The 18,946-nt window shown below is 38.9% G+C and overlaps 1 protein-coding gene across 1 annotated transcript; it reads right to left on the bottom strand.

The window, feature by feature from the left end:
• Positions 1-7,072: 7,072 nt before the first annotated feature.
• Positions 7,073-17,760, bottom strand: LOC311094418 (uncharacterized protein). Its single transcript, XM_084132380.1, has 7 exons — positions 17,260-17,760; positions 17,024-17,148; positions 16,617-16,700; positions 16,326-16,391; positions 8,089-8,145; positions 7,501-7,651; positions 7,073-7,402 (listed from the first exon to the last, which is right to left on the bottom strand). The coding sequence occupies exons 2-7, from the start codon at positions 17,120-17,122 to the stop codon at positions 7,116-7,118; spliced, it is 744 nt and encodes a 247-aa protein (XP_083988506.1). The 5' UTR covers positions 17,123-17,148; positions 17,260-17,760; the 3' UTR covers positions 7,073-7,115.
• Positions 17,761-18,946: the final 1,186 nt, after the last annotated feature.

Below are 18,946 nucleotides of genomic sequence, written 5' to 3'. Positions count from 1 at the left end.
TAAACGAAGGAGTGGGACGTTGATCTTGCATTCAGTAAGTTCATTCGCCCGAATAAAAGGACTTTAGCTGGTCAAATTTTGTGAAATAGCAATTTAGCTTACTAACTGTTCGTTGTTAGCCAAAGTTGTGCTAAACCAGGACACGTGCGCAGTGCACTGTAAACCAAAGTTTTGCTAATAGCCAGGACATGTGCGCTAAGATGTCAAAGAGAGATGCCAAGAAGGTGAGAAAGGAAGGCTTGATAATGGATAAAGATGCTGAAAATTCGTTCTCCGGTTTATGTACACCTCTTCCTGATTCTCCCACAAAAAGCCCAAATCCCAAGAAGGTCTGCAGCAAAGAAGAGTGAACAGTTTCAAATGCTGACATCCTAAAAGCCATTAATGGCTTAAACAACCATTTTTTGAAGTTTGAAGAAATGGTAATGAAAAATACAGCCGAGATTGCTAGAGTGCAATGTAACCCAGGTCATTAACTCAGGTCACTAATATTAATAATTAGTATTATTTTATTTATATCGCTATAAAACTAATAGTAAGAAAAGAATATTAAGTAATATGTATTTATTTTATTATAAATAATCCAAAAGATTGTTCGTTCGTTTATTTATTATGACCGCCGCTAGCGTAGCTAGCGAAAGCGGTCATATAGGGATTGTCAAAGTTTTTTTTTTTTTTTTTTTCGTCATCTACTGAATTTTTTCGTCAACGATACCAGGGACACCGAAACACCAGGGAACATGAAATTTGGTGGGCATGTAGCCCCACTAGACTTTTATGGAAAAATTTCGTTTGGTCCCCGGGGGCCACTCCCCCCCCGCGCTGGGCCCCCCCAAACCCAAAAAATGCAGTTTTTCCTAAATAACTACCTGAACCGTGGCACCGAGGATGAAGAATTTTTTATGGTATGTTGGTCTACTAGACTTTTACGGAAAAATTTCGTTTGGTCCCCGAGGGCCACTTCCCCCCCCGCGCTGGGGCCCCCGTGAATTTTTCGTCAACGATACCAGGGACACCGAAACACCGGGGAACATGAAATTTGGTGGGCATGTAGCCCCACTAGACTTTTACGGAAAACTTTCGTTTGGTCCCCGGGGGCCACTCCCCCCCCCGCGCTGGGCCCCCCGTGAATTTTTCGTCAACGATACCAGGGACACCGAAACACCGGGGAACATGAAATTTGGTGGGCATGTAGCCCCACTAGACTTTTACGGAAAAATTTCGTTTGGTCCCCGGGGGCCACTCCCCCCCCGCGCTGGGCCCCCCCAAACCCAAAAAATGCAGTTTTTCCTAAATAACTACCTGAACCGTGGCACCGAGGATGAAGAAATTTTTATGGTATGTTGCTCTTAAGGGCCCACATCAACCTAGCCCATAATCACTCATTTGTGATTTGCGCCCCTCCCATAAAAAATGAAAATGCAATATTATTCTGCTTTAATCGCCCCTATCTTCAGTTGAGATGTTCAGAACTGCACCATATTTCATGTGTATGATTAACTTGACATCCTCTGGGGGTATGCTAAGTTTCGTAGAATTTCATCCATGGGGGGGTATAAAATAAATTCATTTATGTGCACATTTAGTGACTGTACACTCATCGGCCTGTAGATGGTGGTGTTGAGCGAAGGGTTGCTGGTTTAGGATGATACTGTCACTAAGGTTGCCAACTGTCCCGAATTAGGCGGGACGTCCCGCATTTTGGGCCTAATTTATTTGTCCCTTGCGTGACCTCCCGTGTCCCGTTTTTTGACAAGCTGATAAACCACTGACTGATACAACAGCAACAGCAGCAGTGCTGACCACGACACTTGAGAATGATCACCGACACCTGTCATCATCCAATCACAGCTTTTTTTAATCACTGTTTTGAGACAAATCATTGTTTGATTTGCGACCATCCTCTGCCGTCTGGTCGCTTCCGCTTCAAGCCGGACTTGTCTCGCGCTAACGGTAATTTCCTTTCACTGTCCACGTTTTGATTTCGGCTAATCAATTTTGGCGAATGCAAACAACGTGATTATTGTTCATGAGTCTAACATCCAGCCACGCAAGAAAACATGTAATCTACCTGAGGGAATAATATGCTCAAAAAACATTTCTGATTATTATTAATGTTTTAAAACTTTTAGAAAGTACATAGAAAGCTTTTGTAACATTATCTTAACTGTCACTTTTGATTAATGTAATGCATCCTTGCTGAATAAAAGTAGGCAATTACTTTCTTTATTTTTTTTCCCAAAAAATAATCTTACTAACCCCAAACTTTTGAACTGTAAGCCTAGTGTATAATGTTAAAAAAGCTTTCTATTTTAGATAAATGCTGTTATTTTGAACTATGGTTTGTTTGTAATGTGACTTTTTTCATGTATGACATTAAAATTATTTTTAGAATTAAATACATAAATAGGTTAAGCAATACAAATGTGTTTATGTCTGATAACCTTTTAAACACAAACTTAACTGCAGACACTGAAATGACGTACACTGTGTGATACAGTACAAATATTTTGAGTGTCCCTCATTTTCCTAACCACGATTGTCCCGCATTTTCCTTTTCTGAAGTTGGCAACCCTAACTGTCACACACACACATGCAGGAATACAAACAAACGCAAGCATGCACACACACTGACATCCACACGCACAGACACACACCCATACACACACACATACAAATCCACATGCACAGACACACACACAAACACACACGCGCACACACATGTACGCACGCATACATACACGCACAGACACACACACACACAGACACACACATACACAAACACACACACATACACACACACACAGACAGACATGCACATACTACTACTTTTTTTAGGTATATACATAAACACGCAATACAGCCAAATTGCTCCACGTCATTTCTTTTTGTGGAAAGCCAGTGCAGGCCTGAGCGGCGGTCATATTTTGTACCGCCATGCGGTACATCTAGTTTATATAGCACCTTACAGACTACCACCGTAGTTCCAAAGTGCTGTACATTGCGATAAAACCAACAGGACAGGAAAACAAGACATACAACATCCATGTACAAAGTGCTAAAAAGCCAAAGAATACAGATAAGGTTTTAAACGACCCTTAAAAACATTAAGATTCAAGGAGGATCTAACGTCCAGTGGTAGATTGTTCCACAATCTAGGACCAGCAACAGCGAAAGCACGATCTTTCATTTTAAGACGTGCACGGGGAATCGTTAAGAGAACCTTGTTTACTGATCTTAGTCTTACACCTGTGCTATAGGGCTTGATGAGCTCAGCCAAGTATTCTGGCGCCATTCCGTGTAGTGCTTTAAAAACATATATCAGGATCTTATACTGTATCCTAAATTGTATTGGTAGCCAACCTAACACAGATAGAAGGGGAGTAACATGGTCTGTTTTCCCAGCATTCTTCAACAGCCTTGCAGCAGCATTTTGTACTAGCTGCAGGCGGGCAATGTGCGTTTGACAGGTTCCAACATAAAGTGCACTACAATAATCTAGACGTGAAAAAATATATGCGTGAACAACTTTTTCCAGGTCGCTGGCTGAGAGAATTGGTTTCAGTTTTGCTATTGCTCTTAAATAAAAGAAGCAATTGCGTACTACTGTCTTTATCTGTCGATCAAAAATTAAGGATGAATCAAAAATGACTCCCAAGTTCTTTACTTGATCCTGCAAGTATCCCTTCCATGGGCCCAATTGATCGATTAACATTTGGCTACCAGCTGTGCGACCAAAAATAATAATTTCTGTTTTGTTTTCATTCAATTGGACGAGATTTTCAGCCATCCACAGCTTTACTTCCTCCAGACATTTAAGGAGAATGGCATTTGAATCCTTACCACCGGATCTCAAAGGCACATAGACTTGAGTGTCATCTGCATACAGATGGTAAGAGATGCCATACTTCTTAAAAATCATTCCCAGCGGGAGCATATACAGTGAAAACAGAGTGGGACCTAAGATGGACCGTTGTGGGACCCCACAGCAAATAGGTGACGGTGCGGAGTAGTTATTACCAATCTTCACTAAAAAGGATCTACAATCCAAATAAGAGGCAAACCATTTTAGGACCGTCCCCTGAATACCAACAAACTGCTTTAAACGAGTCAGAAGGATCCGGTGATCAATGGTGTCGAAGGCTGCTGACAAATCCAATAAAATTAATGCTGCATGATTACCTACATCTGTAATTAAAAAAAGATCATTAACAACCCTTAAAAGGGCTGATTCTGTACTGTGACCACTCCTAAAGCCGGACTGAAATTTATCCGAGATATTATTCTTTGTTAGGAAAGTGGATATTTGTTTAAGCACAACTTTTTCAAGTACCTTGGACAAGCCAGGCAATTTTGAAATCGGCCGGTAATTTTTTAGATCATAAGGATCCAGGTTTGTTTTTTTAAGATAGGGCTCAACAATAGCTTGCTTAAGGCAAAGTGGTACGATGCCATTCTGTTAACTACTATTAATAATAGATAAAATACTTGGGCTGTCTATATCGACACCTTCCTTAAGAATGGACAGCGCAACTGCATCAGAGGGACAAAATGATCGCTTTAAGTGAAGAATGACATTTCTAATATCAGAAATTGACACTAGTTCAAACTGACTAAAAGAAACCATCTCAGTTAAATATGTTAACACTGGGTTAGCAACCATGGATGAAAAACTTCCCCTGATGCCATTTATTTTCTCTACAAAAAAATTCAAAAAAGAATCACACGTCGCCGATGCTACAGTAAGGCTAGGTTTTGTGCTTGGACAGATCAGTCTATTGATAACAGCAAAAAGTTCACGTGGTGGATTTTTAGCAATCACATCAGACAAGTAACATGCTCTAGAATCATTCACAGCTTTTTGGTATTTTGTCAGACTTTCCCTTAACATTTGTAAGGACACCTGCAACCTATCTTTCCTCCACCTCCTTTCTGTTCTTCTACATTCCCGCCTAAGAGCCCGAGTCTGTTCGTTTAGCCAAGGTTGTGTTTTGTTTTTTCTTTCCTTTGTTTTATATGGAGCAACAGAGTCCATGATATACATACAAACAGAATTAAACTTTGTAGTCAACTCATCTGGATCGACAGAGGGGGGTGCTGACTCGATACAAGGGATTTGTGGAGAGGCAATAAAATGATTTAAAAACTATGTGGAATAATATTAAGATCACAGATCGAGATTCCTAAAGACAGAACAAGATCGAGAGAGTGACCAAGTTCATGTGTGCCACTCCTAACAGATTGAATCAAATTAAAAGAGTCCAACATTCCTAGGAATTCGGCAACCATAGGTTTTCCTGGGCAACAAACATGAACATTAAAATCACCAACAATTAAGATTGCATCAGACAATAGTACAATGTGGGACAAAAAGTCTGAGAAATCCTCAATGAAGTCTTTGTGATATTTAGGTGCACGATAAACATTTACACAGAGCACCGGATTTTTATAGTCCAACATCATCACTTGGGCTTCGAAACTCTGATAGTTCCTAGAAGGTAATAAGCGACATTTAAAACATTTGTTAAAAATAATGGCAAGGCCACCACCCCACCCAGAGTTTCTAGGAGAGGTGAAAAAGTCACAATCAGCCGGAGTTGCTTCCATAATAGGGGTGAGATTAACAGCATTCATCCATGTTTCAACAATAAATAAAAAATCCAGGTCGTTGTGTATATAGAAATCATTTAAAATGAATGATTTGTTTGCAAGGGATCTGGCATTGACTAATGCCGTCCTTACCAGGGTGTTCCCAGTCGGTACATCTGCGCCCCCACACTCTTTTATCTTCTGCAAGTAGCTCAAATTACCGTGATTTATACCTTTCCTGATGTGGTGCGATCGCCTTGATACAAAAAGTCTGGGCACGGACAGCAGCACCACTGGACAGGCAGCGCGAAGGCACGGGAATCGCAAATCCCGCATCCTCAAGGAAAAAACATTCCACGCTCTCTTTGCTTTCTCCGCCGCACCCGCTCTGCAGCCACGCTTCCTCCGGCGTTTTTTTCTTTTTCTATCACTGGCATTCCCCGTTGGTCGAATTATCTCCGTGGGTAGGGTTTTCACAAGCCAGGGATGAAAACAATATTGTCCAGCGTCCGAGAGGTCGGGTACAGATGAACGGATATTAAATAGCGCTTGACGATCGTAAGTCCATAAAGTTTGGCCATATTGAGGAAGTAAACACAGCACAAAAAGTGATAACAATAAAACAAACTGAGCAAGACGAGCAGCCAACACACCACCGGGCGCCATCTTTGAACTTATCTAGATAGAAAAAGATAGAAAAAGTTCCTGAACTGATTCCTGATTGGTGAGGTGAAAGGTTAGCTCCGCCCCCTGTTGGAAAGTTTCCAGAAGATCGCGTACAAGCAGAAATGTATGAGAGACACGAGAGATTGTGACGTGATAGGATTGGAACACATTTTTTTTTTTTTCTTGTGTTTTATTTTTCTCTTTTGTGAGTGTCTGAAAAATTGCTGCTGTGATCCTGAATCCTGTCCTGGCTGTGGATTCTTATCCCTGGTTTGGACTGGCGAGCCATCCCATCGTTTCGTACCTGGAAACAGCTAGTAGGGATAGCTGCAGGCTGGAGCAATGGGCGTGCCATAAGGTAGGAAAGGGATGGGGCGTGCCAAAAGGTCTTTACAATTGGATGTGAAAGCTTCCTGTTCCGAATAAAAGCGAGCCATAAACTTAATCACCTTTGGCCAACAAATAATTATATAAGACCAAATACTTTTCTTTCACTGTAAAGATAGCGATAATGATATTGAGAATATTACATTCAAAAGTACGTTACCTTCGAAACTTCTGTATGGCGCGAGTTACATGACGTCATCTCATCACCACCGCGACTTTATTTTGGGCTTATAGTGGATCAATCATTAAAATAAATAATTAAAAAACTAATTAAATTCTGATTTTAAAGATAAAAATGTCTCCTGACACTATTAGAGTCACACTAGTTTTGTACTTTCATTTAAAAGTGCATATGAACTAAAAAAACAATGTTTGCTGGATAAAGACAAAAATATATGTGACATTTACCAATTTAGCAAAACAGACACTATTTTATCCAAAAAAACATTTATTCAGTTTTCAGTTGTCATTTTTCAACAATTAATTTTTGGAAATGTCAAGTGCATTTCTGTCATCAAAGGCTTGTGTTCAGAGTCAAAACACAAAGAAAACACATTCCTACTGTAGTAGCAGTCCATTGAACAGAAGCCATCAAACTCTTTGTCTGAACAGAACGCAGTGAAGACCCCCTTATTTCCATTGCCGCAATATCCAGTGGTGTTTGTGTAGATGAATCCACAGGCATCACACCTGGTGAGCTTAAACTCCACCCTGTATTCTTTCCTCACATCTGGACTGACAGACTTCCAGTCAACGATACCTACAAAGTGGGGGAAAAAAACTGAATTAACGCAAAAAAACTGAATTAAATATATTAGCTTAACTTGTTCATTTCATAAAAGTAATACATATACATACTGTCCAGCCAGGCAAAGTGAGCTTTTAGAAAACCTGGATGGTTGATGATTTCATTAAACTTTCTGCACACTAGTGACAGAGTGTGAAATGCTTTGTCTCCTTCTTCATAAACAACATCTAGAAGAATGTGTCTGAGCACCTCTGGTGGTAGCTGGAAAAAAATATGGAAAAAATATTTTAAAATATTACATTAGTCCAAAAATAGTTTAAAAATAACATAATATTCAACCATACATCAGCAAGGCCTCCTGTTGGGACCATGGCTGAAAAAAATAATAAGAAAAAAAGAATGCAAAGCATACATACATCTTTCTCAAATTGTAAATGACAATTGGTAGTATTGTTTATATCTATGAAATTACAACTACAAATTTCACATTCACTAAGTTTGTATATGTGCTTTAAAAAGCGTTTGTACATGTGATCAAAGTAACATTTCATTTTCCAAGAAACTGCTGGTTTGATTTCTTTTTCAATCATTATGGGTTAGTCATTTAAGCCCTAATGTTTTTTTCATTCTCATCATTTTCACTGGCCGTGTTTTTAATATATTCTTACATGTTTTATATTTTAAACTGTTTAACATACCAGATTTGACTTCACACAGGCCTTCAACCTGAGCATCTTTTCTGTGCCTTTTCCGATCTGTAGGAGAGAGAGAGAGAGAGAGAGAGAGAGAGATTTGCAAAATGCTAAATGTCATTACTTTAAATTTCTATTAGAATTAGAAATTACCCTGAGCCTTCAAGCATCAGTATACACCACCACTTTCTTATTCTTGACATATTAGCCTTGGAAAAAAGCAGCCATTACTACAATCTTAAAAAAAATATTTTTATACTGGCTTGCAAAACAAATGTGTAGAACAAAGATCTGAAGACTCACCTCTGAAAAGTCAAAAGCCACATCCAGAGCAATGCACAGGCCATACTGAAATTCAAAGGCTACGTGTTTAGACCTTTTTTTATTTGGTTTCTAAATGAAACTGCTGTTACTGTCATATAAAAACTCACCTTGAGCACAAAGACTCCACAATTATTGGAGGAATGCTGCATTGGAATCTCCTGGGTAAGGTTTGCAAGCAAAGAAAGAAATGGAGTAAGGAAAAAAGCAAATAAGCAAGACAGTAATTCATTGAATTGTGTGCTAGAAGAATAAGTGATGATTCATAAACTTACTGGAAGATCCTTACAGGAGATCTCAGTCCAATGGCCAGGAATGACAGTCTGAGCAACTCCAATTAAAATATACCAAAATAAGCGACCATAAAATGATGCTTATAATTCACATTGTTTAAATTCACATTTAAAGATGCAGTAAGTGATTTCCGAGAAATTATGTTAAACACACCCCTACTTAAAGGTAGTGTAGGTAGGATTTTTATAAAATACTTTTTGTCAAATTTGTTTAAACTGTCTTTATATACCGATACATAATTAAAATGTAAGTGCCCTGAAAAAGAGAGTATAAAAATCGAGTGACTGTAGACCTTTTAATATGCAATAAACACAGCTCATTATTTCCATTCGGGACGAAACAATTGATTGGTTTGGGCGACTGTCACTCACTCTCGCAACCATGGCTACCACCACTGTTGTTACAAGATCTGCCCATATGCGCGCGCACCCGTTTGATTTGAGGAGTGCAAGAGAGTCGCGGAGCCTACGAGTAAAATTATGGCAGAGAAAGAGCATTCAAAATTCAAAGCACCTGCATATGCAGTCAGCGAAGGAAAACAAGGCAAAAACTACTTCCTCGGACCCTGGTTGCTCGCACTCTTGAACGACCTCCTCTGCTTCGCCCTCGATCCCGGACCTGTCCTCGAACCGACGATGCGGTATTTGTCACCATGTAATGTCCTCATCAGAGTCAACAATGTTTTCATCATGAAAACTCTTACATGCAAAACACCGTATATGTTATGAATCTTACACGAAATTCACCTTCATCACAGTTTAACTGATGGTAATGGAAAAACGTGTATCAATGCAACCTGTTTTTAGCTTTGCCTTATAAATATAGCTCGTTACCTATAGCCTAAATATAGCTCGTTACCGAATCAAACAAAATATATTTTAAACTTTACCAGTATCGATATGCTAGCTTGATAGTGAGTACTAAAAGCCATATTATTTGTTTCTATTTATAGTGATAAAGTTAGGTATTTTATTACATGTGATTCTGACATGATGTCACTGCATGCACTGCGCTCCTTCCTCTGCACTCTTCTCAGGTAAATGAATAAGTAAATAAATGCGTCTTCCTGAGCCTGAGCGTTTGGCGTTGCGCGTTCATGTGTTTTGGGGGCGTGGCTTTGGAAGGAGCCCAGAAGGGAGGGGGTGGGAGTGAATGGAAATAATGAGCTGTCTTTACAACAGTCGTGAGAGGTCTACAGACACTCGATTTTTATGCTCTCTTTTTCAGAATTCTTACATTTTAATTATGTATTGGTATATAAAGACAGTTTAAACAAATTTGGAATGTTTTTTTTTTTAGAAAAATCCTACCTACCCTACCTTTTAAAGGTATCTCACCCCTATCTTTATAGCTCTACTGTCAAACTCATGAACACACTATACAACACAGTCCCCAATTTTGATTGTGTACGCCCCTTACTAGAGCTGCACGATTAATCGTTAAAAGATCGAAATCTCGATTCAACCCCCCATGCGATCTTAATCCTGCTTTTCTACGATTCTGCCAATGATATTCAACGAGATAGCGAGCTAGGGGTGGAACGGATCGCACTAGATTCGGTTCTGCACGCATGTGATTCGCGGATTAACTGCTAAATTTAACCATCATAGAGTGAAAGTTCATAATTTGGGCATGTATTGACTTGCCAATTTATACATTCAACTATTTTAATCGCGGAAGAAGAGCCGCCACACACACAGAGAGAGAGGCGCATTTCAGACAGCGCTTGAACGGACACATAAACACAAAATTGTCAAAATACCGGTCTAAATAACTGTCTTGACAAGTATTCTCTCGTTTATGTCATATGTGAATAGCTGAGAAAGAAACGGATATTTGTCCGTTTTTTTCGGTCCGTGCAGTCGGTCTTAAAGTGACAGCACACACTTAATATTATATACTGTTTTCTGTGTCATTGATATAAATAAAATAATAAAATACAGCTTTAACAAAGATTAAACTATATTTAATTTATACAGTGACAAATAGTGTTATTTTACATTTAAGTTTAATTATTCATTTCTATACATGAATATACTGTTAGACTTTGTAAACTTTGTTATTTAGTATTCATCTCTGCTTGTAATTTGTGTATTTGTTCTTATTTTATTACTGACTGTTCACTTGTTTTAAATAATGTGTGAAATTTATCACTTAGGCTAGTAGTTTTTAATGTAGTAGCTATCGAAAAACTTCAACTGAGCTTTAAGTAGGCCTAATAAATGAAAAGCAAAGTTATTATAAACTTATCTCAATTAAACACTTATCTTAAACTACATGAGATGTTTAAAAACAAAACTGCTCAATCACAAAGTACCAGCGGCCAGACGAAACAAACGTCTATAAAAGCAACTGTCGTAAAGTTTTCTTTCATCAAAGCAGAGACCAGTGAGACAGTTGGGATCGCGTTCAACGGAAGTTATTCTTTATTGAGAACTCCGCTGTACGTTGCTGTAGAACTTCCAACATGATCTAAAGTATATAAATTTACATGGTGTCTTATAGGCATTTTAGGAGGAGGGACTTTTGAAGGTGGAGACAAATTCAAACAAAGCATGTAAATGGGTATACAGGTTAAGGTAACACCCTAGACTGTGAGGGTCTGGCCAATCCTAATTCAATCAGCATAAGGCTCCAAGAGCCATTTGGGTCCGAAAGCCATTTGCAGAACAAAAGGTGAGATTCTCAGTGAATCATTCGTGTGCTAATCCCATCAGTCTGAGTGAAACTGGGGCTCGAAGAGCCATTAAAGACAATAAGGAGAGAACAGGAATTTCAACTTTGCTGAGATCTTAACCTTAAAAGATTCTTTACCATGATGTTATGTACGGAAGCATATTTGAAATAGATTCTTAAATTTGTAACCCTTCAGTCCCCTCTTTGAGAGTTCTTAAAAACTCTCACAAAATACAAATTTAGACACTTAAAAGTTCATTCTTGTAACTTGAAAAAGTTACAGGCACATATAACTTATTCTGTGTTGTGTCCTTGATTTACATGAGTGTCATAGTTCTTCTCAAAACCATAACTGTTGACACATACGACGCAGGGTGTGAAATGTCGTATAAACTACATGATTACACAGAAAACCATGTAACATAAGAGTGGAAGTCTTGAAAGTCCATGGCGCCTGAATTGCTGTGAAGTCTGTTTCCTGTAGAGTCCATTTCACACCTAGAGTCGCTCTGATGACTTTTCTTGCGAAGACATCAACACATACGAGTAACACAAGAAAACAAAGAAACAGCAGAACAGCAATATTCATGCATAGACATGCGTACACTTAAAAGTTCATTCTTGTAACTTGAAAAAGTTACAGGCACAAGCATGATCTGTGTTGTTCATCTGTAATTGCATGCTGACACAGAAACAAAACATGCAATTTAGGGTCCGTGAATTTTCTGCGTTGTGTATTTTTCATTTTCTTTTGTGATAGTTCGTTCAGCAGTGGATCTGGTTGTCTTCTTGAGGTTGGGGCTTCATACGCAGATGAGATGGTCGTTGCATATGGATCTCAAAAAAAGCCATCAAGTTTTATCTGCACACTGTAAGACAGAAAACAGAAAAACAGAGAGCAGTATTTCTTCAAAACACTACGGTTGTAGCAGTTTAAACACTATGGTTCTATCGTTTTCAGAGTCTACTGTTGTCGTTTCATTCTTTCCCTATTTCTTAATTTATTTGACACCTATGGACCAGTGAGGTAAGGATGGACTAAATTGGGAAAGGCCTATGAGGTAGTGTCTTCACCCTGGGTTCACCCCCGAAGCCTGTTGCGTTCAGTTCTTCCCAGGGCACCTCACTTGTCCGTGTCCTATTCTGTCCCTGTGTTGTGTACACACTGTACAGTGTGTGAGAAAATTGGCACATTTCCATTCTCCAGTGAAACATCAGTCCTAGTAGACATCATTAACAGAGGATGGTTGTCTGACTGGAATATTCTGTGGCATAACATTTAAGGCTGTGAGTATACTGAATGTCCCCCAAACAAAGGCTGAGACAGTCACTTTCCTTTTGTTCTATTAAACAAAAATAAGTCTTTCATCTTTGTTGTAAGTTACTGGGGAAATTAAGCACTCACAGCCTAAATGGTTAACACCGTATCAAGTTGCTCCACGAGTTTAACGAGGAGGGGAGGGGCTGCTTCAGAATATCAAGCAGGCTAAGCAGAAGCTGATTAACCTTGTTAACTTCTTTAAAGTTCTTTTTGTTTTTCCTACATTCTTTTCCAAAATGTCCGTGCTTGCCACAGTAAGAACAACTGGCTTCTCTAGGACTTTTGCGTTTCTTTGGCTTCTCTGAGTTGACCTTAACAGAAACTGCTGCAATTCTTACTCTCTCTTTGACATCAGAATCTCTTTCCCAAATAGCTAAACTGTCCAAGTTGTCTTCCAGGGTTCTCGTAGACCATGTGATGTTTAAGTAAGGCAACTCCTTTCTGTGTTCTGGCAAAAGACAATGAAACCATGTGCGAACCAAAGGGCCATTATCACCTAACACCTTCTCTGGCGTGTCAGCAATTCCGCTGTAAGCGGCAGCGGTCTGGCAAAATCTTTCTGTGTACTCACAAACAGTTTCACCTTTCGTCTGTACACAATTGGTCATTTTCGACCAATCGATTTTGGGTCCTAAGATATTCTTTAGGATTTTCAAAACACCTTCTCTCAAATCACCTTTACTGGCATGTTGCAGTTCGGAATTGCTTACAGCACTTTCAAATTCATTGTATTCCGACTCAAGTCAAGATCTGTGATATTAGCTGGGTGATTTTAGATAGAGACATTTCATAGAGCCGCATCTTTTTGGACAACTCCCTTCTAAACTCAGAAAAATTTCTTTGCACTGATGGCAAACTTTCAGCAAGTCTCTCTATGTCTTTAGGACCTAAAGATGTTTTGACTGCTTGTAGCTGCAATATGGGGGTTGCAAATGAAACTGTATCAACACCTTTTCCCTGAGGCTTTTGTCTAGCTCCACACACTTCAACTGCATTTACATCTGCATTGACATTGTCCTCTATTCTATCAAAAGACTGTAAATCAGGATAGCTTTCATCTGACTGTTGGTCTTCTAAATCACATTTGGTTGAGGCTTTGTTATGGCCCACCTTTGTCTTGAGACAGGACATGTGAGTCTGCAGTTGTTTGTTCTGATCGTTCAACTTAGCAATACACTGAGCTTGTTCTTGTGCAATGGATAAGCTAAATTCTCTGTGACAACAGATAATGCCTTTCACATTTTTCTTCCTGATACATGCACCCAACACTTTCTTGCAATCTTCAATTGACCACACTTTGTCTGCATCAATGCCAAATTTCTTTGTCAAATTCAATCTGACTTTCTCAGTCACGATGGAGTCCATGTGTTCTGATAACAAAGACTTGAATTCACTATCTGTCCAAAAAGGTGTAATCTGTCTAGTACTTTTCCTAAACATTTTGTGAATTTCTGTTACCACAAACAAACACTAAAAAAACTTCTCTCTACTGTCTTATAAACAGAGGGTACAATCTTATTAGCACATGACGCTAGTCGTCTCTAGCATACACACAATATTAACATGTAACTGTTAATCTTCCCTGCCAACAACAGAGGATAAATTTCATCTCTAAAAGAAAAACTTTTTTAGAGGCTTATCTTTAGTTAACCAAACTCTACAGCTGTTTGTTAACTTCTTCTCTGAACGGCGAAGAGGAAAAACACCTTTGTACTGGTCTGCATTGGTTCTTTGAATGGAGTGAAACTCACCGAATCGTTGGTTGTACAGAAAAATTTCGTCTGGAACTCAGTCAGCTTTGTTGAGATCTTTGAGCTTGAGGTTTCAAGATTCAGTCTGGAACTCAGTCAGGCATTGAGATCTTTTTGGAGCTTGAAGTTTTCAATCTGGAGGAAGCTGGAAAGATTCAGTCTGGCAATATTTGTCAGATCTTTTGTTGAGCTTGAAGTTTCAAGATTCAGTTCTTTGAGCTTAAAATTCTTTGAGTTTCCTTCTCCATCCGGGTCACAGGGCACCATCTGTCGTAAAGTTTTCTTTCATCGAAGCAGAGACCAGGAGACAGTTGGGATCGCGTTCAACGGAAGTTATTCTTTATTGAGAACTCCGCTGTACGTTGCTGTAGAACTTCCAACATGATCTAAAGTATATAAATTTACATGGTGTCTTATAGGCATTTTAGGAGGAGGGACTTTTGAAGGTGGAGACAAATTCAAACAAAGCATGTAAATGAGTATACAGGTTAAGGTAACACCCTAGACTGTGAGGGTCTGGCCAATCCTAATTCAATCAGCATAAGGCTCCAAGAGCCATTTGGGTCCGAAAGCCATTTGCAGAACAAAAGGTGAGATTCTCAGTGAATCATTCGTGTGCTAATCCCATCAGTCTGAGTGAAACTGGGTCTCGAAGAGCCATTAAAGACTATAAGGAGAGAACAGGAATTTCAACTTTGCTGAGATCTTAACCTTAAAAGATTCTTTACCATGATGTTATGTACGGAAGCATATTTGAAATAGATTCTTAAATTTGTAACCCTTCACAACGCTATTCAACATACACCATACCCAAAAATGTTGATAGTGTTTCTTGCTAAGAATCTTTAATAGGTCTAGCCTGGTGTAATACCTTTGAATGTTGTCAATGTTTAATTGTCATTTTTTATTTATTTAAAGTCTGTGTGAACCGGAAGTTGCAAACGACTTTTCTCCAGTGTTGTGACGTATTTCCCAGTGAAAAGGAATATTGAACAGAGGGCAGGGTTTTACTCTAGCGCTCCTCCTCTCCATCTCTGCTCATAACAGACTAACGGTTTGAGGGGAGTGGTTAAGCGTTTCCCAACCCAAGCCGTCAAACCTACATCATCAGAGAAGGAACGCCATTCCAGACCGGAAGTAACTTTTCAGACTTTGATTAAAGATTACGACGGCAAACAATTTTTTTCTGTGTATTAACGTGCACGGATTAATTTTTCACCACAAGACTAGTAATATGCGCTAACAAAGTAAATAGGGTCAATTTTGATTTCAGTTGGACTTTAAATATTACATTCTTTTTGTTTACTGCATTTATTTAAATTTGACTGAAGCAAGAGTATTATATCTATCTTGTTTGGTAACCTAATGTTCAGGATTTGTAGATCTTTAAAATAATAAAGCTTTTCAGAATCGTGAGAGAATCTTGATCTTGATTCCAAGCAAAAAAAAACGTGATTCTCATTTTAGCCAGAATCGTGCAGCTCTACCCCTTACTGTTGATTGGTTATAAGTGTTTGGGTGATTTCAACTTTAATAAACTTAAATGACCTCATATGTTTTAAAACACATCAGACATCATTCCCACAAGAGAAAAAAAAAGAAAAAAAGAAAAAAGCTGAATGGTTTAGAACTGAACCACCATACAGCAGCTGAGAACATTTGAACAAGATCTGTTCAACTGGAACTTCTGAACATGAACTACTGAGCTATGTAAAATACCTGTACACTTGACTGTATCTTCCATCACTCAGACCACTCGTGCAGAGTGAATCAAGAAAAAACACCTGTTTCAGCTTTGGACACAAAATCTGAAAATGGTTGTTAAAAACACAAAATACAGAAATCAATTTGACATGCATCAAAATGTCTTGATGACTTACACAAAGCATCCAGTGTGACATGCTCCACGACGGAAAAATAATGCAGTCTTTCGCAGAAGCATCAACCTATCACAAATAAATATAATACACAATGGTGCATAATGTTTATTTTGCTCTGTGAAATCTTTTTGGCTGCTTTGAAAGAATGCTTTCAACATCTTATATGCAGCATATAAAATGTCAATAGCAATAATACGTCGAAACAGTCAATGACATCCAAAGTATGTATGATAAACATCAACAAATCATAACTAAAATATTACACTGTTGAAACAAAGTATGATTGCTTACAGGGATATGTAACGTGGGATCTGCACAAAGTGGGGGAATCAGCGTTGAATTCACATTGCTGTTAGACGTCCAGACTTGGATGCCCTAATAACAGAAACATACACGTTTCTTCGTAAAAGCCTTTTGCATTTTTTTTTTTACACTACATGCAAAGAAATTTTAGGTCTTCAATTTTCTTGAAACAGCAACTCAGAATCTGTTAAGATACCACAGCTTCACTTAAAAACAGGATTGTGTTGCAATCCCAAGGTCTGAAAATCTTTTCGCATCAGGGTTGTAGAATAAACACGTGCCACATGTTCACGAGATATTTCAACATTTTTTTTTTTTTATCAACATTCAGTACAAAATGTTTGAGGCTACTTATTCCTCAGCTTATAAGATTTCAACTTTCATAGAGCAATCACCTTTTCTTCACTGAATGGTTGCTCCCAGCCGGTCTTGTTGGGCATTACATCCTTCATCCATGTCACAGACGCCTTGTCTGTACTTGGCTCATCATCCATTTCAACTGTGCTTTTACTTAAAGTCCCTAGCAATAAAGCATGTGAGTGTCATCTAACACCAGTGCCAAATAACATTTCTGGAAAAGCCAATAAATGTGATAATGACATTAAATTGCATTATGAAAAAGCAAGTTTACCTGCAACTGCTTGCTTGTCCGGGACAACCTGAGTACAACCAACAGCCTGTTACGTCAGAAACGAGGACACAATATGAAAGTAAAAAGCTCTTTATTAATAACCAGTAATGATGATGATGATGATGATGAATAATCCGGGTGATACAGGCGGTGGCACAGGGACTTCGATGGTCAGACACGGAGTGATGGATGAAGTGCAGCGTGCTCTGATGAGTGATGACGGGATCCAGACATGAAACGTAATCCAACAAGACGCGAAACCGGAACACAGGAACTCAAGACGAGACACGAGGCACGGGAACAGGATCAGACAACACAGAGACTTCATGCAACGATCTGACAAAGGAGATGAGAAAGTGGTGAGCAGTTATAGGAGATGAGATGAGTGGCAGCTGGTGATGATGAGTGATTGCAGCTGGATACTGATCAACAGTAACGATCCGGACACACACACTCACACACTCACACACATGTAAACAACAAAGCACGAGACTAGAGAGAGACATTGGATCTATGAACTGTGACACAGCCTTGGTAAGCTGTTCAGCAAACCTAGTGTCTATTACAACATTGTAGTGGTGCAACAGGTTTCGCATAAGGAACACGTGGTTTTTTGGCTTCATAACATTTAGGAAGTAATTGTTTTTTCTCATTTGAGAAAACAACTGCTCAGCACACTGATAATTAACTCTTCCAGCCAACTCAGGCACAAGCTGTATTTTACAAAGTTTATCACGGGGATCCTTTGTGTTGTTTTCATGGAATCTGTCAGAAAGTACATAGTGATCAGATGAGCCAGTTAATGGATGCCCATTCACATCAGCAGGCATTTTCTTCTCTTTGAGCCATTTCAATGAAATTTGAAGTCTTCCCTTTTCTGCTGCTGCAATATTGGTATCATTTGGCTCCAAAAGCCGACCCTCATGTGGGCTGAAGGGAATCGTGTTTGGATTACGGAGATTTGCATGAGAGGAAAGTCCTCTTGCAAAGTCATAAATGGTTATGTTGGGAACATGTTCCAGGACAGCAAATCCTCAGTGAAGTCCCTTGGACTTTCAGCCCTCTCCAGGACATTAATGCTGTTAACGACACCGCAGGGGCACATAACAACTGCCCAGCCACCTAAGTGATAGATTGTTTAACATTATTATTTTTTACTTTAAGTGCTGTAATCATTAAAGTAATAAAGAAATCTATGTTCATGTTTTCTAATATAAATTAAGATATATCAGTGCATACAAACCTGATGCATCCCAAACCTTTTGAAAAATGTTGTCATATGATGATCTGCTTTGCACTTCACTTCTCAGTCTCATTATGAGGTCCATCTTTGAACCCTTGGTATCTAACCCACAAGATGCACATAACTGTCGGACAGCAGCCACCTATGAATTTTAAAAAAAACAACAACAAAAAACACTCACAATTTATTATAAATAAACGATGACAAAAGAATACTGTTATGTAAGGGATAATGAATCCGCTTCGCGTCGGGGTCCTGATCAGCCTGAAGGGGTTGTATTCGCTATAACAAACGCTCTACATTATCCCGCTTATTACATGGCTACCTACCAAATAAATCAATAATTTGACACAAAATATTGATTTAAAAAGGAGTTTATTGATTTGAAAACTATTGTATTGCTTCCGCTAAAGAAAATAGTCCGTTCCGTCTCTACGGTTAGAA

Source organism: Abramis brama (assembly GCF_963993115.1).
Source record: "Abramis brama genome assembly, chromosome: 13".
Classification (NCBI taxonomy): domain Eukaryota; kingdom Metazoa; phylum Chordata; class Actinopteri; order Cypriniformes; family Leuciscidae; genus Abramis; species Abramis brama.
Note: the sequence above shows the minus strand (reverse complement) of the source record. Positions and strands in the feature narration are given on the sequence as shown.